Source organism: Paramisgurnus dabryanus, chromosome 13 (assembly GCF_030506205.2).
Source record: "Paramisgurnus dabryanus chromosome 13, PD_genome_1.1, whole genome shotgun sequence".
NCBI lineage: Eukaryota > Metazoa > Chordata > Actinopteri > Cypriniformes > Cobitidae > Paramisgurnus > Paramisgurnus dabryanus.
In genome coordinates, this window is record NC_133349.1 from 27,902,636 (window position 1) to 27,928,619 (window position 25,984).

General features: G+C 38.6%; 1 protein-coding gene and 1 long non-coding RNA gene across 2 annotated transcripts in view; one reads left to right on the forward strand and one right to left on the reverse strand.

Annotated features, from left to right (window-relative positions):
• Nucleotides 1-25,984, reverse strand: part of LOC135728175 (phthioceranic/hydroxyphthioceranic acid synthase-like) — a 31,001-nt gene that overhangs the window by 4,265 nt on the left and 752 nt on the right. The window contains exons 4-7 of the mRNA XM_073811679.1: nucleotides 13,685-13,845; nucleotides 13,246-13,452; nucleotides 8,926-9,107; nucleotides 1,260-8,838 (exon numbers count right to left, since the gene is read on the reverse strand). Coding sequence (XP_073667780.1) covers nucleotides 3,298-8,838; nucleotides 8,926-9,107; nucleotides 13,246-13,452; nucleotides 13,685-13,845 — 6,091 coding nt within the window. The 3' untranslated portion in view covers nucleotides 1,260-3,297. The remainder of the gene's footprint in view (nucleotides 1-1,259; nucleotides 8,839-8,925; nucleotides 9,108-13,245; nucleotides 13,453-13,684; nucleotides 13,846-25,984) is intronic.
• LOC135728217 (uncharacterized) lies at nucleotides 14,578-25,855 on the forward strand. The gene is made up of 5 exons (XR_012334834.1): nucleotides 14,578-14,650; nucleotides 15,449-15,506; nucleotides 15,606-15,641; nucleotides 17,062-17,106; nucleotides 25,201-25,855. It is a non-coding gene; the product is annotated as an uncharacterized lncRNA (long non-coding RNA).

The following is a 25,984-nucleotide window of genomic DNA, read 5'->3' on the forward strand; positions in this document are numbered from 1 at the left end:
GTGAATATTTTTTCTCCTTCAATGCATGTGTTAGCCACAGATTGAAGATTGTAAACAGTTTATTTAATTTTAATTAACAGTTCCTGAGTTCCTGAGATGTTGATTAACACTAAACCAGTCTAAAAATCAGTCCAGTTTCCCCAGCTGTAAACCCATTGGCTCTAAAGTCTTTTTTTCTTAATAAACTTAATTCTTAATAATAAACTGACATGTTGAGAACACATTCAGTTGATGTGTTTATGAGTACACTTTCAGAATGCTCTTAGTTACATGAATATCTATACTGTATGCATCTGTGAGTGTGGTGGTGCTTATGGGGTGTCGCGCTGGGACGAGTGGGCATAAGGGTGAGAGGGAAAAATCACAGTATACTCACTACAAAAATCTAGACTACACCACTGATCTGTAGGTATATGTAGGCCTATGTGTGTATTTGCTGCTTGTATTTTTTTATCTACTTATATTGATGGTTTGAGATTTATGGAACTTATATTTTGTTTACTAATGAATCATTGGAATATTGTATGTAATTACCTTCATCTGTGTATAATTAGCACTCCCATTTATATTGTTCTCCACTTGGTGAAAATAATACCTTGATAAAGGCGATTTACTTTGCTGAAACATTGCTGGTAATTAAAAAACTCTGCTTCAGTGAGTGTCGGGCGCCACCTGGTGGGAAGTGCTGAACATAGCCTACAGGTATACAAATCACTTTCGCACCACTTATCTCGAGATATTTGGTGCAAAACAGAGAGCACACAAAAAAGAGTGTTTGAAACTTGAAGCAGCAGATTCAAGCAGTTGTATTTATGTACTTGTGTTTGTGCTAGAAAATATTTCAAAAATAAAAAAATATTTGTGAAAAATTTTTTTTACACACATGCAACTCTCATCGCACAGATGCACAAACTGATTTGCGAATGTACAAAATTTGTGTGTGACTTCACATACTTTGATGCAGGTGTTCAAGTAGGTTTTGCACCATATTTACTGCAGCAATTGTAGCAAAAAACGTGAGCTTGTGAGTTTCTTAATCTGTGATTTGTAAAATGGGATTTGTGCAGCTGCACTGAAGGATTTGTGAATGTGTAACTGTTGTGTTGTATTTGAGGGAAAGAAAAAAAATCTACAAGTTTGCAACTCTTCATCTGTGACTTCAAATTTACTGATACACATGTGTGGATAATCTCTACAAATACAAATTCCACTGTAACAGGTGTGCAGTTGTTTTGCACCAAATATACCTTCATAGCCACCTAGCCTCGACCGGTCAGTGAGGCCCGTTGAGCTTTGCTCCCACCGCAGGAGAAACAGTATGGTAATGAATGAAAGAAATCAGTCCAGCCCCTGTGTGTTAATTGCTACCCGTTTGGCTCACCCACACTTCTTCTATCCGCAGGGCCAGGTGACCTACAGCAACAGCTCCTACGTCGTCTTCCTGTTCGCACTTCCGATTGTTTCCCGGCTCTCCCACACTTCCCTCTTCCCAGTGGGGCCAGGTACCTTTAACACACTCAGAATGCACAATGACAACCTTAGATCAATGCAACATGCATGTACACCAGCGATTACTCACTCGTGATCGAATTTCACAACCTGGTTGTACTTCCGGTGGTCAAGCGGCTCACCCACGCTTCCTTTCACAGTGGGGCCTAGTACCTTTAACACACTCAGAATACACAATGGTAGCCTTAGATCAATACAGCATACATATACAGCAGCGGTTACTCACTCGTTGTTGAATCTCACAACCTGGTTGTACTTCCGGTAGTCACGTGGCTCACCCACGCTTCCTTTCACAGTGGGGCCTAGTACCTCTAACACACTCAGAGTACACAATGGTAGCCTTAGATCAATACAGCATACATATACAGCAGCGGTTACTCACTCGTTGTTGAATCTCGCAACCTGGTTGTACTTCCGGTGGTCACGTGGCTCGCCCACGCTTCCTTTCACAGTGGGGCCTAGTACCTCTAACACACTCAGAGTACACAATGGTAGCCTTAGATCAATACAGCATACATGTACACCAGCGGTTACTCACTCGTTGTTGAATCTCGCAACCTGTTTGTACTTCCTGTTGTCACGCGGCTCACCCACGCTTCCCTTCACAGTGGGGCCCAGTACCTTTAACACACTCAGAATACACAGTGGCAGCCTTATATCAGTGCAGCATACATATACACCAGCGGTTACTCACTCGTTGTTTGTACTCAAAATCTGGGATTCAACTGCACTCGTTGGTTTCTGAATCATCACATTCACAACTACATCCATGTCCAAACCTCTTCACATAGTCACCTTTTGCCTCTTTTTCTCCCCAAGGGTTCGACGTAATTCAATACGGCAGCTCACACAGCAGCAAACGCAGCGTGTACAAAGTACACCAACAAGCACACCTCCGGTGCAGTGTTCCTGTAATTCTCACCGCTCCGTCCTCTTCGCCTTGCTTGGCTGCCGCACTCTTTCCATGCGCTATACGCGCTTCCGTGGATCAACGGCGCCCTCTGGCTCCTCTAAGGACGGAGCGCGTATTCGGGTCTGCCCTAGGCAGTAAAGCAGCTCATGCCCGAAAATGAACCCCCTCTGTGCGTTGCTACAGCCCTATTTATTTGGCCCGTCCTCGTGTCCTCTTCCAATCATGGATCGCTCCCTTAATCCTGCGCACCTGTTTCCAATAAAACCTCGATTGTGTTGCTAGGGAGATCAGGGAGTACAAATGATTAAAAATCGGGTCCAGGCGGTAACCATGTCCAAGCGGAACTCTTCTCTGCCACTTTTGGTTCTCGCCCTACCATAGTCACCTGGTGACAGTTGCAAATTATTGAAAGTTAGTTGACATGAAGTTGCAAAGTTATTTATAGTTAGTAGAATGTCTAAAGTGGACTATCAAAATAAAGTGTAACCAAGCTATCATAGTTGCAATTCAAATCATCAAAGTAGCACCACATACAATCGACTGTGAAAAATAGACATAGAAAGCTATTTAAAGACTGATCATTATGCATTTACATCTATATTAAGTTTATACCTAGTGCAGTCTCAGCACAAGAACAAAAAAAAAAGATTATAATTAAGTAGATCTAAAGGAAAAACTGGTTGGCATTGGGGCATTGATTTGGATTGTGCTTTTCTAATCACATGACTTGCCATAAAAGTTGCTGTATTATAGGTAGGTGCCATCCAGAAACAATAGACTTTATGGTATGTCAAGATAAAATAAGACAATTAAAAAAGCTAAATTATTTGTTTTAGCAATAAAACGAAAGAAAAACAGCTTTGGAGGAATAATCATTAAAGGTATGTGGATATGCTTTCATCTGTGCTCTTAAAGTCTCCTACAGAATTCCCCTCCAGAATTTTGATGAGCGTTAACAGTGTACTATTTGGATCCAGTAGAGTGACCAGAGGGACATTAACAGCTTTATCAATGAAGATAAGATTCTGCAGAGTCATTGCTAGCATTGAATCAACACCCAAATCGACAAGATGAACATCATCATTCAGCTCATCCAAGTCAACACCAATTGTTTCACTAATCATTGATCTTATATACCCTTGCGGAGAGGATGGTGTGGATTGCTCAGGTCCAGATAAGTTCACTTTATCTTTACTAATGGCTTCATCTATTAGTTTGGACAGCCGCATTTTCAATGACTTGTTTTGATTGAGGACGTTATTCTGGTAGCTTTTGAAATCAAATTTGCATACAGCTTGTTGAGGCTTGTTGATCAAAAGACATTGCACAAGACTTTCATGAATTTCTGGAGTCTCCATAAGCATGATTCCCCTTGCCTCCAGAAATTTTTGAAGATGCACTTTGTTGAACAGAAGGCCAAGATTCAAAGCCCCCCAGTTGATCGACTGTCCTGGAAGTCCAATGTTTCTTCGGTACTGGCAAAAGGTGTCCATGAATGAATTAGCAGCTGCATAGTTTGTCTGGGATGCATTACCAATAAAGGCAGAGATGGAGGAATAACACACAAAGTAATCCAGATTGCAGTGTTTAGTAGCATTGTGAAGGTTAATCACTCCGTTCACTTTTGGTCTCATAACTTTCTCATAAAGAGATTTGTCAAGACTTTCAATGAGCCCATCGTGAAGGACAACTGCACTGTGAAAGACTCCTCTGATTGGACTGGATGGAAAAAGTTTTCCAATCTGAACAATTGTCTGTTGAACTTGCTCTGATAGGGAAACATCACACTGTAGACACTTAATGACAGAGCCATAATTATTACTGATATTCTGTATCTCTTGCTGAATCTGTGGGTTTGGATTACTCCTAGAAAAAATGACAATGTTCCCTCCTCCTTTCTGAGCAATGAACTTCACTGTCTCAAATCCAAGCCCTGTAAGGCCACCTGTGACAATATAGACAGATCCTTTCTGGAAAAGACTTTGTTTGGGCATCACTGTAATGTCTGACAGCTGGTTCTTAGCATCATTATCCAGAGTTATAATGGGCAGAATCTGGTGTGTGAAGTATGATTCAGATTCTTTCATAGAGAAAAGATCAATGTCATAAGATTTCACTTTTTGAAATGCTGTTGTGTCCAAAGACAAGGACTTTCTGTCCAAATGCATAGATTTCAGCCAGTGGTAGATTTGTGGCATCTGTACCTGCAAATACCATTGCTGCATTATTCGGGACATGAAGAGATAATGAATGTGGACTTCATTTGAAACTCTGAAAGTTTTTGGATCTACTGGTAGATTTGGCTGGTTATCATAGACAAGAACAACATCTTTGATGACAGTGACATTGTTAACCGTTTCAATTATCTCCTTATCATATGGAGGAATGAGGACGGCTCCTTCAACCTCTCTGAAATCAGATGCAAGCTGATCTGCCTGTGTGCATACTTTGACAGTCCAACCTGATCTGTGTGCAGTAGCTGTTAACACCTTTATCAGAGATGAGTCATGAACAGTTGAGAAAATTCCCAGTTTCCTTTGTTTGACTTTGGGTAAAACCTCATGCAAGATCTCCCAGGCCAGTACCATAAAGGAGACACAGGGGGTGTCCTTCAGGAATGAAAGTTTTTTTGCTTTGTAGCAAACAGCTGCTGGGAGAACAAGTTTGGAGCTTGCAGTCACAGGAAAACAACACACAATATCGTCCCCAACCTTTAGTTTCCTGACATATTTTCCCACACCTGTGACAACCCCACTGAAATCTAGAGCTAAAATCTTATGGTTTTGAGTCGTGTGATTGTTCCAATACATTGTCTGACCATAAGTGAAGTCAGAGATGCTGACCGGAAAGTAGTCTGATGAATGCACACAAGTTTTACTTAGTTGAACCTCAATATGTTTCCCAGAAATTGGTTCAATGGAATTATCCACTTGAATTGCTGATATATTTGTCATTTCATATGGATCAGATGTTTGCAAGATAAAGGTTTCATCATGCAACATATGAATGCTTTGTTTAGGGCTTTCCGTGTTTGGCAACGGTGTGCGGGTGATTTCAGGTTTCAGAATCTTACCATGCTGCACCACCAGCTCTGGATATTTGCTACAGGGGTATGAACTGAGGACCTGAACCAATGCTCTGATGTCTTTAGAGGAGACAGAGTCCATGTCAATCAACTGAAAGGAGAGTTCTGACAGCTCAGCTGCACATGCTCTTGTCATGCCCAGCAACACAAACCCAGAACTGATGTGGTCCACTAGGCCTTCAGAGGACCTATAGGTTATTACTCTGATAGCACCTGGAAAATTATCTGCTTTAAGATATGCAATGATCCTTCTGAAAATCTCACAACATGCTGCTATACTGTCCAAGATAATCTCTGATTTGCAAGAGGTTAGATCTGCATCACCCCAAATAAACAAAATTTCCTGGAAGTTTTTCTGTACACGTGAAATTTTCAGATTGGACAAAACAGGGTTAAGTCCACATTCCAGGAGTGTTTTGCTTTGTGAAGAACTTATATATTTAGATGCTGGGTGCAAGTATTTTTGCAAACTTTTAGAAATTCCTAATTCATCAGTAAAGACCAGTGCCTTGATTGATGTATCCAGTGTGGCATCTTCAGAGATGATACTGAAGCTGTTGTGGTAGAAGTATTCTTCAACTACCCGACTGCGACTGCCTAGCTTTCTGATCTGCACATTCCTGAGCTCAACCAAAACCTTTCCCTGTTTGTTGGTTAAGCAGCCACAAATTTCAAAACCATCTTCTTCCACATGTACTGCTTTCAAATACACAAACATCTCCTCTTGCAGTGGTTCAAATACAGTCAAGCTACCTATTTGTGTAGGAAATTGAGGTCTTGATGAAAGGTCATGAATCGTAGTTGTAAGAATAAGTTGCATGACATAATCTAGGACAACTGGGTGAATATAATAGTCATGTAAGTGAGGCAGTAATTCATTTGGGACGCTCACAACAGATATACATTCTTTAAACTCTTCCCCACAATAAACATCTGCCTCATTTCTGAAGACACGGCCATAGTCGAATCCTGTCTTACTGAGATGTTTGTAGAACTCTTCATTTGTCACAAGATTTCTAGATCTTTTGAATATACAGTCCAAAGAAATTGATTCTTCTTCAGGGATTCTACCTAGTTTCGCTTCTACTGTTCCACTTGCATAGACTGCAGAAGTAGACTGTATTTTGAAATTGCACATGTTCTCTGGTAAATTGTCTGATGGATTCAGTTGTACTTTCAAGTCTGGAGCATTCTGGGTGAAAAGAAAAGGACTCTGGAATGTAATTTTGAGCTGCAGAGAACTAAGTGGGACCTTGGGCTTCGCATATTCCATGAAAGCTGCTAGGCCCAACTCAGCATAAAACGCTCCTGGGAGGATGGCAACACCATTATGTTTGTGGTCTTGCAGGAAGGATACTGAGTCAGATGACAGATCACAGCTAAACACAGAACTGTCTGTACTGTTTTGTGTAATTACTGGGTGATTGCTTGTAGGACCAGCCAACTGCAAATGTGGTGCAATGATTTTCTTAACATTATCAAACTGATACCGTGGGTAGGGAATTGGTTCAGTCTCAAAACCTTTGTAGAACATTTCCCAGTCCACTTTTACTCCATGCTCAAACAGTTTGGATACAGTAGCAAGGGCTGCCTCACAATCTTTTTCTGGCTGCACTGAGGGAAGCACAGTGATGTCATTTCCCAAAGTCTCTGTGATGTACCTCTGCAAAGATCTTCTTGGGCCAATCTCAACAAAGATTACATTCCTCTTGTTTTTAGCTGCTGACCTAACCGCTTGTTCAAATGCAACTGGCTCTCTGATATTTCTCGCCCAGTATTCACCAGTAGTAAAATCTGAGGAGCACGGACTTTCACCTGTCACTGTTGAAAACAATTCTGCCACCAGACTGTGTCTCTGTAAAAAGCCTATATTCTCTTTCACTCTGGATACAATGGGATCCATCTTGTGGCTATGATATGCAGCAGGTACATCCAGAATTCTGAGAAAAAGATCTTTTCCTCTGGCTGAGATGCTCAAATTTTGATGCAATCTGTCAATATCATCTGCATCTCCTGAGAGAGTGCATGACTGTGGACTGTTGTAAGCAGCCAGACAAACCTTTCCTGAATAAGATGGAAGGACTTTTAAGATTTCAGATACAGCCATATTACTGACAGCCAACATCTTCCCTCCTGTCACAGTGCTTTGCAATAAACTCCGATAGTGGATTATTTTTACTGCATCTTCAAGTGACAACAAACCAGAACAATGAGCTGCAGCGACCTCTCCAATGGAGTGCCCAAGAACAACATCAGGACTGACACCCCAGTGCTTCAGAAGGCTGGCAACAGCAACTTGAATAGCAAACAGAAGAGGCTGGACAACTTTTGGGTCAGAAAAATCATCAGATTCACTTTCCAACTTCTCTAATAGGTTCAGATTTGTATAGTTTTGCATTAGAGTTTCAATCTTCATGATGACTTCCCTGAAAACCGACTCCTTGTTTAGAAGGTGTCTGCACATACCACGGTAAGTTACACCATTCCCACAAAACACAAAAACTAACTTGGAGTCTGTCTTTGATGGTTCAACCTTTTTCTGTAGAAAAGCAGTAAGTGTTGCTTTCAGGTCTGTCAGAGATGATGTCTGAAATACTTTCCTGTACTTGTGTTTCATGTGACTTCTTCTACAAGCAGATGTGTACAGTAAAGATTGTAGATCTGTTATTGTCCCAGCACTAATCTGCTTTGCAGTATCTTCAGTTAAATGTTTTATGGACTTTTCTGAGGCTGCAGAGAGCACAAAGAACTGATGTGTTTTAATGATCTGAACTCTTGATTTTTTTGGCTGAACATACTGTCTGATAATTGCATGTGCATTTGTTCCACCGAACCCAAAATTATTGACTCCAGCAGTTCTCACTGCATTATGACTACTGACCCATTTCTCTGTTGTAGTGGGGATTCTTAGATTGAGAGATTTAGTGTCTATGCTGGAGTTTTCTTCTGAGTAGAACACTGATGGTACAAAGGTTTCATGCTTCATCATCAAAAGAATCTTTATGAGCCCGGCAACACCTGCTGCAGATTCTGTGTGTCCAATGTTGCTCTTTACAGAACCAATGAGGAGTGGTCCAGATTCATGAGGTCTTGCTTTGGCAATGACTTTTGAAATACTACTTGCCTCTATTGGATCTCCAACTGGAGTCCCTGTCCCATGAGCCTCAACGTACTGTACACTAGTCAGGTCAGTGTCTGTTGAGTAGATTTTTCTGAGCAGCTCCTCCTGCTGTACCATAGATGGTTTGGTGATTGGGCTAACAGTGTGGCCATCTTGATTTACTGCCGTTTTGCTAATGATGCCCCAAATATGATCATGGTCTTGGAGAGCCTGTCAAATTATAGACAACAAATAGTTGTTGCATATAGTGGATGATCAAAATTATGAAATCAAAGTCACTGAAAGTATTTTGCTTACTTTTCTTAAAGGCTTCAGCAGAACAACACCACAGCCTTCACCTCTCCCATATCCATCTGCTTTGCTACTGAAAGGTTTACTGGTGCCTTCGGGGGAGATCATCTTTGCCTTGGAGAGAGCCACAAAGACTGTAGGCTCCAGTATACAAGTCACACCCCCACACACAGCCATTTCGCAGTCACCTGTTAAGAAGAACAGTGCCACAACCGTGCAATACAAAAAAGTTAAAACGCCAATAATAACATCTTTCACAATAATAATTTAGACTAAGCACCCAAAACTATCCCAGACAAACTAATAGTGACGGCTTGTCAATACAGCTGCTGTGGTGAATCCCTATCAAGCTATACAGAAAAAAGGGTGATTGATATTAGGTGTAAATTATAATAATATATTGCAAAATAATAATAATAATTTTTATTTATATAGCGCCTTTCAACACCCAAGGTCGCTTTAGAAGGATAGGATAAGATAATCATATACAAACATGAAAGTACAACAATATTTGCAGTCACTTACAAGGATAATGTAAGGGAGAGAGAAAGTAAAAAAAATTGTATCATAAGGATCAATAATTAATCATAAGGGCAATTCCATGCAAATGTCAACCTTATTATTAAAAGAACAGTTTTTATCCAAAGTTTACCCAAAGTATCCATACTGATATCTCAGGTGTCAATAATTGGTGTTTTAAACACCCATGCAAAGTCTCGAAGTTTGAAAGCATTTTCAATTAAGTGCAAATTTTAGAATTGTCACATCCATAACAGAGACAATATGTAGTTTTTTTTACAAAATTTTAATAAAACAAATATTAAATGTTCTGTCAAGAGCCCTCCCTTCTCCATTTATTGGGTATTATTGCTTTTGGCTTGTGCCTTTTAATTTACAGAATTCCTACAAAGTATGTTGTCTCCCGAAAAATCCATAACGCATGCGTGGTGTCCCTAACCTAAAACAATAACAAAAAAATGAGTATATACCAAGGGTGGGCAATTCTGGTCCTGGAGGGCCACAGTCCTGAAGAGTTTAGCCCCAACCCTCCTCAAGCACACCTAAAAAATCTAATTAAAGTTACATGAAGTGGTACATGAGGAGCTGACAAGGTCATGGACGGTTCCTTTCACAGCCCACAACCGGCCTTTTTGCACCCAACAATGAAGCCGTCAGTTGCGATGCAGCTGTGTCCAGCCACCACTGCCTGTAAGCATTCATCTGCTCTGAAGGGAAAAGCTTACAAGGCCTTTGCGGGGGCGGCTTTTGCCTTACACGCTATGGCGCTGTTGCAGGTCCATCAGGCCAAGGCTTTGAAGGATCTGCATGAGGGTGGGCATGACCCAGCGGTTTGTGCAGCTACTGACCTGGCCCTTTGTGCGACCAAGGTCACCGCACAGGCGGTTGGACATGCAATGTAGTGATCCAGGAATGCCATCTCTGGCTGTGCCTGGCCGACATGAAGGATGCAATACGTTGGTCATCGATGTGACGTCAAAGTGACTGACTGAAAGGGATCACCTTGTTTACGGATGTAACCCTCGTTCCCTGAAGTAAAGAAACTGAGACATTACATCCCGTCACCATAGCTTGCTGTACCATTGCTGTTTTGGCCGAGTTTCATAGGCTTGGCTTCTCAGCGAAAAAAGCTGATTATGCAGCCACCTGCTGCTAGTTTTATACCCGCACGGTGGGGCGGCGCCTGCAGATGCACATTCATTGGCACTTTTACATACACTCAAAGCGGATTTGTCTCTCTAAGCAAGTTCCCAATATGTCGGTCATCAACGTGACGTCTCCATTCCCTTCCAAGGGTTACATCCGTAACAACGAAGTTCACCATGTACCTTTAAGAAATTGTCCCCATTGCAGCAGTATTTTCAGGTTTCATGTGTTGTGAAACAATTTTTAACATATTACACTGAATTTCTTCCTCTCGAGCTTGGACCGGATTGACCCAATTTAAAGATTTGCATCTGCAATTAAGTAATCAAGATAAGATGTACACTGTGTTTACACCTGATGCAAGCTGCATGACTCAACAATAGCGGAACCTATTAATCATGGCATTTTATATGTATTTTACGAGGTGACCAATTCGTTTTAATTTGAACGACACAATCCATTGAGGTAAGGGGTGTTTTTAATGATAATTGTACATTTTTGCACAATTAATTTCAAATGAATTCCAACAAATAAGCCAAAATGTACGAATTCTCATAAGATCAGGTTGGTGATGCTATCTACAAATGGTGTGGCATGGTTTGTAAATAAATATTTTTTATTTTTTTTGTTATTTTATAGTGCTGGTACATTATTACTGATAAACATTCAAACTAAATTTAATACCATTATTACATGCCATTTTTAACTATACAGTATTGATACATGCTAATATCAAGTCAAGAATATGTCAAGTAGGTATTAAAAGGTGCAATGTGGGACTTAGAAGGATCTCTTGAAAGAAATGCAATATAAATTTACATAACTATTATATTACATTTTTATTATATTAAAGACTTTACATAACAAATGGTATTGTTTTTGTTACCTTACAGTGAGCTGTTTTTATCTACATAAACCCCAGGTCTCCTTACATGGAATTCTGCATCATGTTTCTACACTAGCCCTAATTGGACAAACTTTACAAAGCTTGATTCGTCACTACGTTGTCTCAGACAGTGACATGTTTGTCCTGTGGCAGCTACCATATGCGTTTCAAAATTGAGGGGTCAGCTGTGGATGTGTGGCGTAAGCATCTCAGCTGCGTGGCGTGTCCGTTTTTAATTCAGCTCCCAGGTTAACAGGTTAGAGCTTGCAGACTGCCTGGGTGAGATGCGCGTCTCAGGTGTGCCTCGAGCCACTCGGAAAATGCGTGCATGCTAGAAATAGAACCGAGGCCTATTTTTCACGCGACACACAAGCATGTTGGTAGTGTTTCCAGAAATAGAATAGGAAAATATGTTTATATGTCATTTTGTACACAAATACATATTATTTAATGACATTTTGATGTTTGAAAGTCTATAGGTTGACATACATTCAGATATAAATGTAATAATTTTTTTTTATAAATAATTATCGATTTTCAAATATTGCAAACATAGTCTATTTTGCCATCAATACTGTTTTTTTATCAGTTGAAATTGTTGTCGTGAAGACAAGAGCCTGGTCTGTCGGCAGCCTGCCTCAATGTCACCTACAGCAGCAACATCGCGCCATTGCCGCATCAGGCACGGTTCTGGTGTGTAACGCCGGATTTCCACCGACTGCGGAGCCTGCTAAAGATATGCTCCGCTGCGTTACGTCTCCGCACTCCGCCGTCCGCCAATAACCACCAGTTCCGTATTGGTTGCAGAGCGGCTGCGTGCTGAAGTGACGAGGACCCATGATGTCTCGCAAATTCACGTGATGATCGCGCGATACCTAGTTTTGTCTCCGCCAATTATGACTTGAATTATGACGCTTTTACAAACCAGCCCAGATCACAACACGAGATCTCGCGTAGACAGAGCAGTACATCAAATCCATCCAAAATTAAAAAAATAAGAAAGCTGCTAAAACCATTTATTTATGCTCTATCTTTAATGTAATTATTATACCATATACTTTATCATTTAACTACCCCTGGCTCTGTTATTGTCTATTATTTGTTGTTTCTATATTAATGACTTTGTAATTTTTGTATTGCAAAGATTTAATAAAGGAAAAAAACACGAGATCTCGCGAATTCGGTTATGATCACGTGATAAAGTCATGGCTCCGCCCTGTGGAGCTGTCCGGCATCCGTCAAAAATAGAAGCTCTGCGTATTTGTGCCGGAGGGCTGTGACGGATTCGGAGCGCAGTCAGTGGAAATACACACATTGACATGAATGGAAACCGATTGACTCCGCCGCCGTTCCGCAGCGGATCTGCAGCCTTTCCGCAGTCGGTGGAAATTGGGGGTAAAGACACAGAAACGCGGCGCAGCCGCCACGCAACAGAAACGCGATGCAGCCACCACGCAACAGAAACGCCACGCAGCCAGTGTATCACCGGCCTTAGCTTTACCTTCGTTTGTGCGCTGTCTCGAGCAAACCTGTTGTCATCTGTGCTTTGTTGTAAGTTCCCAAACTCCCTTTTAAAAGTAAAAAACATCCGCATGGTAAGAATCAGGAACTCCATACCTTTGTTTTCGATGGAAAAGCTAACCAAGCCAAAGTAAAGTGAGCTGACATGACCTGACATGTGGGGTTCTATGCAATGGAAAAGCACCATAAAATAACTAAACCAACTAAAAAATAAACATTTATTCATAACTGTTTAATAAATTTTTGAAGACTACCTTGTTTCATGGCTTGGCAAGCAAAGTGAAGGGCAACCAGTGATGAGGAGCAGGCACAGTCAATGGATAATGAGGGACCAGTAAAGTTAAATATGTAGGAGATGCGGTTGGCAGCTATGCTCATAGCTGTGCCAGTACTATAGGTGTGGTCGATGTTTTTTGGGCTGTTTCTTATTGAGGCCAACTCAAAGTCCCTGTTCATTAGACCTAAAAGAGAGGAAACACATTAAAATGTAAATGTTAAAAATATTCCTATGTATCACCAAAGCTATTGTTTTTTTTATAACTACTGAAAACTTCCTTCAGTGATCGAAACAATGGAGAGTTTAATTCACAGCGTGTGATCCTTCTCTGCAGGCTTTTTTCCCATTGATCCCAATGAATTAGCTGAACATATAAAAGTACAATTTAAAGTATCTTATAGGTACATATTACTTACCTAAAAACACTCCTGTTCTTGTTCCACTGGCCTTTTCCATTGGTATCCCAGCATCCTCTAGGGCTCTGTAGGTGCACTGAAGCAAAAGTTTGTGCTGAGGATCCATGTTTGTCGATTCAGCATCAGTGACACCAAAGAATTTGTGGTCAAACTCATTTAAACTAGACAGGATTAAAAAAGTAAAGATTTAAGATGGGTTTATTTCCTACATACTGATGTTTAGATATTATGCCATGACCAACTCTTTACTTTCTCAAATAAATCTTTATTTCAAACAAATTTTTCTTTACTCTCTCTGAAACTTAATCTCTTAAAATAATTAAAGCAAATATTAAATCAAAGATTCAACATTTGCTAGACAAACTTCCAGTAACTACCCAACAAACATGAGACGTCCAAAGGACGTTCAGATTATGTCCATATCGGGTCGGTCGGTCCAGAACCTAATCTGCACCTAATCTGCACGTCTAAACGACGTGCAGATCCAGTACAGTATTTGGACGTCTGACTACGACGTCTTTTGGACGTTGATATGCAGTTCAATATTTGAGGGTCCGTTCTTGGACGTCATTTAGACGTTCAAAACAGGTTCAGAAAAAAATATAAAAACTTATGCAATAAAAACTACAAATGAGTTCTTATTCAAAACAATGTAACATGACGTTTTTTTTTTTATGAAAATTCTTTAAGGTGATAAAATATGTTATATTTTTAAGAATGAATGTTCACAACGCGTGCCAAAATCTACTGCATTTCTTTTGTGTAATTTGCAAATTAAACCAAATTCAAGTGTGATTTACAAAAATAATCAACATTGCAATTTTAAGTTTAACCACAAGGGTGTGTAAAAGCTAGGTGGCGAGGTGGCGCGTGATCTTTTTTTGCACGTGATCAACAGACGTAATTAAGCGAGCCCCAGCCGTAAACGTACTCAACGGATTCAACCTGCTGTGAACAGGAGAACAGGTAAGTTATGTTTATCCATTCCAAACAGTGTGTGTTTATTTTGTTTTGTGTACTTATTTTATTGCCAAAAATATTTTTGTTAGAAAACGTCGAGTTTTTCGAGAATTGTTTTCGATAAACGGATGACAGAATTTGACACCGCGGACATTCCGTAGGCTATTTTCAGACTTGGTTAGTTGTTATTAACGAACTGATGCCTTGTTTAGGTGTTATTAAATGACTGTTAATATGTTCGCGTATTAAATATTTTTCAGTGAGTTATTTTAGACCGTCTTGGGGAACTCTATTATCTCTTTCAGTCCGAGGGGGACTCGTTCCTTAATAACAGCCATGTGAAACTAAATACACGGTCGTAAAATTGACTTTTTCTTCCCACACAAAAAATGACATCCGTCCTTTTATAATATTAACCATTTGAATGCATTTTTAATGATTTTGTCTAAGTGACATGCATGAAAGTGGGCTTCTATGGTAAAAGTTCACCTGTCAATCAAAGAGCTCCGTTCAATACAAGCGCACAGGCACTGTAGTAGACAGCCAGACAAAGAAGTGATTAAGTAAGGAAACTAACATGATGATAACTTGATAATGACCCCCTTTGCCATGCAATCTATTCATAAAATTAAGAGCCTTTATTAACCTTTGGAATTTAAACAAAATAGAATAATTGTCTTTTCTGTCATGTTCTTAACATACTGTTTAGTCAATAAAGATGAATGAATACTGAATGCATATTAATTTACAAAGGCATTTGCAATATATTTGACTTCTTTTTCTCCTTTCTGTTTTTGTAAACAGGACCTACATACACCCCAAAGGCTCTTTTCAGAGCCATTTGACCAAGCATCTTTGTACAGTAAGTATTTGTTTTGATTAACCTCAAAGAAAACAAAATACATTTTAATATATGCTGACGTTTGTAATATCTTGCTCTTTTTCAATTATGTTTCAATAGTGCCGGTTTTCCTTCAGTAGTGCCAGTTTTCCTAAGGTAATTTAAGATCTTTTTAATTAACCATTTTGTTCAATTTCATGTAAAGGTCCCGTTTTCCGGATCCCATATTCCAAACTTTAGTTAGCATTTAATGTTGCTGTTAGAGCATAAATAATACCTGCAAAATGATAAAGGTATATTTTCTCTAATACAATTCACCTTTAAAAGCCTTCAGTGACCTGCCGGTTTGTACTACAGTCCTCTACTTCCTGGTTGAATGATGTCAATATTAGAGGTGTTTTTTCCTAACCTCTACCCACAGGAATACATCAGTCACCAGCATTTAGTTCTTTAACTACCACAGTTATTGCACTATAGCCTACTATAGCTAGCAATTAAACCCCAGCAGCTACAGAATCACAATAGTAAAATGACAACATAACTCGTTTACACAGCTATGCCCCTCACCACATGCAAAATGCACATTTACAGTGTATATTTAGATAGTTTTGGGATAATACAAATATCTAATTCGTTATTAATAAATTCAACAATGTCTGATTTTATCTATTTATATTATTAATAATAATATACCTGTATTATACTCCTTATAAACAGGTGTGTGAGTAAGAGCTAGAGATCGTATAGGCTAACTTTTAACGTTAAATGCACAACAATAATTGGCTGTATGTTAACATGCAAGGATGCTGAAAAGCACTATAAACATCTGAACCTTTCAGAACTATGTAGCCTACGAATCATTTTGATTGGTTGATTCTTTGTTATTTATAGGGGCGGTTTCCCGAACAGGGATTAGACAGAGCTGTCCAAACTGAAAACAACTTGCAGTGACATCTTAAAACACATCAGTGCTCTTTGTTTTGGTTCAAAATGCACACAAGTAGGGGTGGTTTCCCGAACGGGTATTATTTTATGCCGGGATTAGGCCTTAGTATAATTAGGAATTATAACTAGTTTTCAACAAACATGCCTTACTAAAAACATTACTGGTGTCCATTTTGAGGCTAAACAAAGGACACTAATGTATTTTAAGATATATCAGTGCAAGTTGTTTTCAGTTTGGACAGCTCTTATATTTTTTTTAGTCTAGGAGGACTAATCTAATCCCTGTCCGGGAAACCACGCCGTAATGTTTTTAGTAAGGAATGTTTGTTGAAACTAGTTATATTTCCTAATTAAACTAAGGCCTAGTCTTAGCTTAAGCTAATCCCTGTCTGGGAAACCACCCCATAATGTCCCATGTTTAAGACTGCATATCTATACACACGCATGTAATAACTTTTAATTTGCTTGTCTTGATTATTGGCATCCTAAGATATTATATAACTGCCTGTGACATTCTTGGAGTTTGACTTTAATAATAACATAATTCTCAACACTTGGTAATGACTGTACTGTAATATTGTGTGTCAACAATTGCAAATAACATATTAATGTTCTTTCTTTAATATATTAGATTTTACCTCGTCCTCCACTGCCTCCAGTAATTCCTGGTTTTAAGGTTAGTCATTTTTTTTTTTTTTCAGTGCCATTCGTCTCAACCCTGACTTCCTAACTAGTCTAAATTTGAATACAAAAATCTGGGCTTGATTTGGTTTTTCTGAAGGTGTTTAAAAGATTTACTGTTTTTGATCCTCTGGGTCTAAATGACCCTCCAATGTGAATAAGACAAGTTACAATTTTTTAATAGTTTAATTTGTCGAAAAAAGAAATGCATCCAATATTAATGTGAAAATAATATACATGTACAAATCCCCGGTTCTAGAGAACAAACATACATACTTTCTTAAGCACACACAAACACACAAGTAGAGTTTTTTTTACAGATGTTATATATACATCAGGGTTCCCCAAATCTTACCCTGGAGGGCCGGAGGACTGCAGAGTTTAGCTCCAACGCTGATCAAACACGCCTGAGCAAGCTAATCAAGGTCTTCATGATCACTAGAAAATCACAGGTGGGTAAGTTTGATTAGGGTTGGACGTAATCTCTGTAGTGTTCCTTAACTCCAGGATAAGATTTGGGGAACCCTGATATACATAGTCATCATTCAGTTATTATTGAAGAGCCACACAGATCCAAAATCGAAACTGACCTGTATTGCAGTGTGTCATGTAGCTGCCCATCAATGTAAACAATGTGCAAAGTAGTTGAACCAAAAACTTTAATACAAGTTATTGGCTTCTAAAGTAGGTCGACTCTTACTCACTGAAACGAGTCGTTATATGGACTGATTCTCCTGCCTGACATTTTCCACGTCACACGAACACTTCCACGTCACACGAGATACTAATCTCCGCCTACAGCCTTGCCTGCGGGAGAAACGAAAACTATGACCTGCCCAAAGCTAGTTAGTGTGTAAACATCATGCTGTGTTTTCAGTTTGTGCTGTTTTCACTACCAAAGGAGACATTTTCAAGGAGGGTATACTAAATGTTTGGCTGTGAAGAATCTGTGGTTAAAATTAGGGGTCGATCGATTATCAATCTGGCCGATTATAGACGTCGATATTAAGCATTTTGCAGACTATCAACATCGGACATTTTAAAAGCCTATTTGCCGATAATGTAATTTGATTTGAAATGCACTATTTCGGCTCTGACGCAGCCATGGATTTAGTGAGAGCCGTCGGAACACGGAACAGGGCACTCTATTCAGTTGCCTACAGCAATGCCTGCCCCTCGCCCATCTGATTTGTTGGGAGTCATGAGTCCGGCCAATCAGCGCAGGAGGCTGAAGACACCGCAGAAAGCGCTTGCTAACTCGAGCTGCTTTGCAATGATTTCGCTCTGTGAGTTGACACTGCAATACAAGAGTTTAGCACGCGTTTCAGGCAGTTGACCGAGCTGGCATTTGCACGTCAATGTAAGTCATGTCATTTTAAAAATACAAGCCACTTTAAAGCATAAAGAACTTGACCACTTTGGTCTTCACTCAGTGTGCTCTTATGCACGCGCACACAGCCGCCTGCTTGCAACAAGTAACAGATCAAGTTATTTTTTGCGACTTATTTATTACACAGAAATGTTCATATACACACAGGTATGCTTAAATGCCTGTTTTGAGGACATACAGTTGCAATCAGAAATATTCAACCCCCTCACCTCAAAAAACATTATAGTGATGTTGATAAAAAAATAATAAAAATCTCTTGGAATGTTAAATATTTTGGAAATCTTCTTATACCCAAGGCCCTTCAGATGTGATGAAATAATCTCCTCTCTTAGCTTTTGTGGAAGCTCCTTTGTCTTTCCCATGATTGCAACTCACCTTGAAGACCTTGATGGTTGGAGTTTATATATGCATCACAGCTGAAGCAAAATGGATCGTTATAGAGTTCCTAAAGGCTTAATGAGGTTTCAGCTGCACTTCAGGCCATAAAAACTGTCAGAAAGCTTTAAAAATAACAATATTATATAGGGGTTGAATAATTGTGACATGGCTATCTTAACAAAATATACTATTACACACAAATACTACATCAAACATTTTCTGTTTTGATTTTATGCCTCACTTAACTCATAAAAACTCATCCAAAGCAGAATCCCGCACTTTGAAAAGATTTTTATTTATAAATCCTTAAAACTCTTTGGGGGTTGAATATTTCTGATTGCAACTGTATATACTTAAGGAATAGGCTGTTGAACCAACTAATTGTGCCTATGATATGGTATTAATGTTATAGTTTTATGAAAACATTTGTAGTCTTTTTAAAAACATACAGAATGAAGCTATGAAGGCAATTAAATTAATTACACCTATTACATAATACAAATTGTTTAGTTAATCATTATATCCATATGATTAGGGATGCTCCGATCAGGATTTTTGCAGCCAATACAAATTACCGATCTTTTATCTTCGCGATCGGCCGATACCAATTCCAATTTTTTTAGCTGATATGCAAGCTATTTGATGACTGTAACTGTTACATTTTTTCTAGATAACGTAATACCCCAGATGTTGCCTTTGTTATATTACTTACAGTAATTGGGTATATTATTGTTTTAATAGAGAATCAAATAAATTAGCACTCTTCTCCAAAGAGTTATTTAATATCTCTTTAAAAACGTTTGTCTCCTAAGAGTACTGAAAATAAAACACTTCACAGTCTTTACTGTATGTATTAAATATACACACATTCGTATGAAGTATAACAGTTCCTTAGTCAAGAGCAGAGAGTGATTGTATTGAGAGATGAATTATGATACTGTAGCTTTAAGACGTGAGAGAGAGATCGCTCTGTTCACTTGCACTGATGACAGGCTGCTGTGTGTGCGTGCGGCGGCTGAACGCAGACAAGAGCAGCTGTGAGGAAAATGAACGTTTAAACGCTCAAATGTTGTTATTATTAATATGATTGTTATAATTAACATTTCTTAGAGTCAGAAGAATTAAAAATGTTTCAATGCATTGAGAGTTTTTGTCAGACCCTGACAGAGGCACCTGCCCCCTTGGTTTTTTTGAGCCAATGGATTTTGCATCCAACCTCAAAATCAAATAAGCGTCCATTAATCTGTTATATGACTTTTAATCTGTTAATATGCACAATATTATACATTCTGTGCTGCATCCTTGTCACTTTTCGGAGATTTTCGCCGTTTTGATAGTGTTTTGATCATGTTACATTACTTTTATTCTGGCGGCAGCTGGCGCTGCAGTCAGAGCACAGTCGCAGACGTCATCAGTGTCTGGGCGCGCTCACGAGCTCTCTACTGTTGCTGGCTTGCTGCTGCATTTGGCTATCTGAGGAATTAAAACGTGTTAGAAACGCTCACAACATTTCCAAACCCCAGTACGGTAATGTGCAGTTAACCTTCTCTGTGTAGAAAATGTATGGTTTTAAATGTGACCGTATCAACGTTATATTAGCAGAGATTCATCTTCTTGGCACAACGCCAAAGTTCGCCAAAGTTCACGCGGGCGCGGAATCTCACATGCTCACATGAGGTAAAATGTAATGCAAAAATCCGTTCCTCTAATAATTTTATCTAAAAATATTTTTTAAAATCATTATTGAACATTAAAATCAATCACGTGGCTATAGCTTATGTCATTTTCGTTGTTTATATACTTTATGGATTTAAAATTACATTAATTTTATATGATAATGTTGTTGTGCAAAATGCATTAATGACACAATTAAACAAGCCATTAAGACTTAAATAAATAAAACATGCCGTTTCAGATGTGAATATGATGCAAATGTGTCATTATTCCGATTGAATGGTATTTGATATGAAAGTTAGTCATCACTTTTATTTTGGAGGTTTTTGCATGAAAGCAGGGGTTTTCAGATTGTTAGAAATGTAAGTGCCATGGACAGGGCCGGCCCTGGCCAATTTGCTGCCCTAGGCAAGATTTCACCTGGTGCCCTTTAGAATCACAGAATCACAATTGTGTTCCAATCATTTTGCTCATAAACTTATACAGAAACAAACTGCACAGCTTTGTCTTTTTTCTTTATTTTGAAAATATTTTGGAAACACACACAAACAAACATGCACGCACGCATACTGTGGCTATACTGCACTGAAGCGGCAGTTTAAAATACAAACCCAGAATTTAGCGAACGTCAAGAACAACAAAGCGGAAACAACAATCAGACCGAGACGCGGGATTTACATAAAGTTACACGGACCATGTTTAAATTTCAATGTTTCTGGACAGAAATACCAACTTGTTCACTTTGTTTGGTATTAATAAGCTGCGCATTGGAGTGCTGGCTGCTCCCCGCGGTGCTGAAGACCAAGACCCGCTCTGACGGAGTACTGGTGGCACTTATGCACAGATATTGCATAATCTATTGGAAAGCGGACGAGTCATTAGTTGGGTTAGTAAAATAACGAAACTATAGATTTTAAATAGAAGAAAAAAATGTTTTTGTTAAAGAGATATTTTTTTTAAAAGTTTAAAAATGCACAACTCTTCTCAAGTGGAAGAAAGCTATACTTTTCCCATTACGTGCAACCTATCGGAAAGCGCAGATGAGTTCGTTGGGTTAGTAACGAAATTATAGATTTAAGTACAAAATAGAATTTATATAAAGAGAAATGTTGAAATAAAAAGTGCAGAACTCTTCTTAAGTGAAAGTAACGAATAATAATTATATAATAACGAATAATAGTTTCCAATGGCTTGCACGTAAATATCTGTGCATGTGCCACCAGTACTCCGTCCGAGCGCCTCTTCAGCACCGCGGCCAGCACTTATTAATACCAAACAAAGTGAACAAGTTGGTATTTCTGTCCAGAAACATTGAAATTTAAACATGATTTGTGTAACATTATGTAAATTCTGCATCTCGGTCTGATTGTTGTTTCCGTTTTCTTTGTCTTGACGTTCGCTGAATTCTGGGTTTATATTTTAAACTGCCGCTTCAGTGCAGTATAGAGCTATTTAACAAGCACGATCTTCCGAGATACTATGCTACTAATAATTCATTAATAACTGCTGTTTTCTTGTGCAGAATTAAATATTTATAGTAAAATGTTTATATACATATATTTAAAAAAATAATAATTTGGGCGCACGGACGCCCCAAGGGGTCAGCGGCGCCCTTAGCATTTGCCTATTCCGCCTATGCCCAGGGCCGGCCCTGGCCATGGAAAAGACTGAAAGCTCTATAATATTTCGTTTGATGTCTGTGTATGCACAAATTTCTATGAGCTGTAGACACTGCCCCCTTAAAAAAAATTGGTGCATGACGCCCCTGGACCCTGAGTCTTAATTTTGACATTAATTTTCATTTTTACACCAGCCATATCAGTTCAGAATATCAGTTGTCGGTCTACTTGATCAGTAATAATCGGTATCGGCATTGGCTCTGAAAAACACATATCGGTTGACCTCTAGTTAAAATTAATTTTTCACAGAGGGATTTATTAACTTAGACGTTTGGCAATGAAAGATTGTTCAGTACCCACTTTATTTGAAACAACATGCGTCTCCTAACCACAACCTGTAAGTATGAGTATAGCTACATACTTGCTTAAATGAGTGTAAAATGTCTATCATCGTTTTTATTGCTTCGTTGTTTAAACTCGGAGAGTCACGTTAGCAAGCAGTTAACGCATGCTCACTTATTGTTTTGCTATGACCCGGTTAGTTTACATAAATGCTTAAATGAGTGTAAAATTGTTAGTTTCTATCGTCGTTTTTACTGCTTGGATTAATGATGAATGATGGAGTTGTTTAAACTCTTAATATACTGTCAGAGAGTCACGTTAGCAAGCAGTTAACGCATGCTCACTTATTGTTTTGCTATGACACGGTTAGTTTACATAAATGCTTAAATGAGTGTAAAATTGTTAGTTTCTATCGTCGTTTTTACTGCTTGGATTAATGATGAATGATGGAGTTGTTTAAACTCTTAATTTACTGTCAGAGAGTCACGTTAGCAAACAGGGATTAGACTAGTCCTAGACTTAAACACTTTTAAGAGCTCTCCAAACTGAAAACATCTTGCACTGACGTATCTTAAAATACATCAGTGCCCTTTGTTTTACCTCAAAATGCACACAGGTAATGTTTTTATTAAGGCATGTTTGTTAAAACTAGTTATATTTCCAAATTAAACTAAGGCCTAGTCCTGGATTAAGCCAACCCTGGTCCGGGAAACTGCCCATATATACTGTCAGAGAGTCACGTTAGCAAGCGGCTAGCGCATGCTCACTTAGGTTTTGATATGACCCGGTTAGCTAACATAAATGCTTAAATGGGTGTAAAATGTTAGTTTTTGTTGTCGTTTTTATTGCTTGGATTAATGATGAATGATGTGTATTAATGTCGATTAGGGATGCAGCGATTAACCGGTTTCACTATTAACCGCACTTTAAAATGTCAGGGTTAAGTAACCGTAAAGTTTTCACTACACTGCGTGTTTTTGTTTCAGGCACGCACAGACAAACCAGATCCACGAACCACCAAGAGGCGCATGCATCATGATGCACTGTATGACAAAGCTCCGCGTTCAAAAGAATATGTGGCCGCGTGACGTGTCTCTTGGTTGTTCGTGCATCTGGTTTGTGTGTGTGTGTGTGTGTGTGTGTGTGTGTGTGTGTGTGCGTGCGTGCGTGCGTGCGTGCGTGCGTGCGTGCGTGCGTGCGTGCGTGTGTGTGTGCGCGCACCTACATGAGTACGTGAAAGAGCCACACTCCATGTCTGTACAGCATTAAAAACCTCCTGCTCGTGGATCAAACCTGGGCGGGGCTCCTGGTGGTCTGACTGCATTTCCTTAGGTTGAATTCTTTTAACGCGTTTATGATTAATTAATGAATAGCTTGAGTTAACATGTTAATCTTGCCACCCCTAATATTTATATTTTATTTTTGTGTAATATAAAGCTACACCTGTCAAAATGACTCGCAGTACCTGGTCCAGGATGACCCTGTGTTATTATTCGTTTTGAGAACGACTTAATGAATTCGTTTTACTTCAAACAAACCAAAATAATATACATTTATTCAGTCCAAATGTAAAATTACATTTATTCAAAAGATCATTAAAATGAATAGCCTATAGGTTTCAAAAGACACCTATAATGTTTAAGTCAAAGCCAGCTAAGTTATTATTATTATCATTTGTCCAAGAATTGTAGAAAAATACACAAACTGAAAATACAGAAGAATTTAGCAATTGTTAAAAAATTTATTCATGTGATTTTATAAATTAATGTTGTAAAAGAAATGAATTCTTAATAACCGTAAAACCGTGATTATTTATCAGACTATAACCGCACCATCAAAATCTATAATCGCTGCATCCCTAATGTCGATAATGTCTTCTCAGTAAATCATGTTAGCACTAGGTCAATACATGTTGCACTATTGTTGGTCTGTGCCACTGATCTGTGGTCTGCGCGGAGACTCTGTCAGTTGTCCAATCAAAGCAGTGTAGGCTACTGAAAGGTGGGGTGTAAGCAGACTAAGTCGTTGAATGGCTTCACACGAATAGTTGGGGGATCTCTGAGAAATGGGTTAATTTTAAATGTATATTTTGAGAAAATTACAGTGTGTTTTGACCTTGCATGAGTTTAAACCTGTTGTCCGGGACTAATAAACAGTGATAGGACGCTTAAAATTGTCATCTTACTGGCTCTTTACTTAATGTTTAAAATGTTTTAAATATTTTTTGTTTCAATGAAATGATTCAAAAAAAATATTTTTAATACAAACATGGCTTGAATTGCCTTTTAATTCATAATGTCATGTCAAGAATAGCGTTTTACAATATTAATAACTATAGATTTATATCTAAATTAGCTATATAGTATGTAATATTATTTGTAATTACTGTAATAAGTAAAAAAATTTATCTGTCAATATAGGTATTACAGTAAAATACACTAAAAATAAACAAGAAATAGACGTGCTGCCAGTACTGTAAAAATACAGGGAAATTGTTAACAGATGATAAATCATGAGGTGAAATTTTACACCTAGAGGACAGTTGGTACAGTGCTGCAAAAGCTATGAAGTAAGGGTGTACAAAGGATTTAAACCTTGCTGTTTTCTTATAACATGTACGTGTACTTGGTGTATGACTACAGGCTGCTTTTGCATATTTATATTTTTTGTCTTTCCATTTTTACAGGTGGAGTAATGGAGTAAAGATGCAACGGAGCAGCTGATAAGAAAACATGCTTAAGACCATCTTAAACGTGCACCATCAAGAAAGGGAGGGGTACACAATAAACATTTTTTTTAACATTACTTTTTGAATAGATGCACTTTTTAAAAAATTTTTTAAAGTATATATATTGTTTATTTATGTTGTTTTTAAATGTTATAATTGTATTGTTTTTATTTGTTGTATTTAGCTTTTATGCATTTGTACACACAAAAAACACACAACCACATTTATACAAAATAAGTTTTGAATAAATACGTTTAATGGAGTGCAAAGTGTGAGTCTTTATTTAGCTAAATGATGTCTAAAATGAGTCTGCAGTTGACGTTATAAGACGTTGAAAATATGTCCACAATGACCACATTTCAACTAAATTTGGACCTTAAAAAGACGTCCTATGGATGTCATTATTGGACGTCCAAAAGACGTCAGAAAAAGACGTCGGAAAACCTTTCATTCTGCACCCTGATGGGGACGTCTTTTCAACGTCTTTATTGGACGTCCAAAAGACGTCAGAAAAAGACGTCGGAAAACCTTTCATTCTGCACCCTGATGGGGACGTCTTTTCAACGTCCGACAAAGATGTTGAAAAGACGTCTTTTGGACATACTTTTGCTCAGTGGGTAGCTCTTCCTATGAAATGCAAGGATATAAAAGTGCTTATAATTACTGTAATTTTGTTAATTGATTTACAATTGAAGAGTTTCGTTGCAAAACGAGATACCTCCTTTTTTTTTCAGAAATCTCG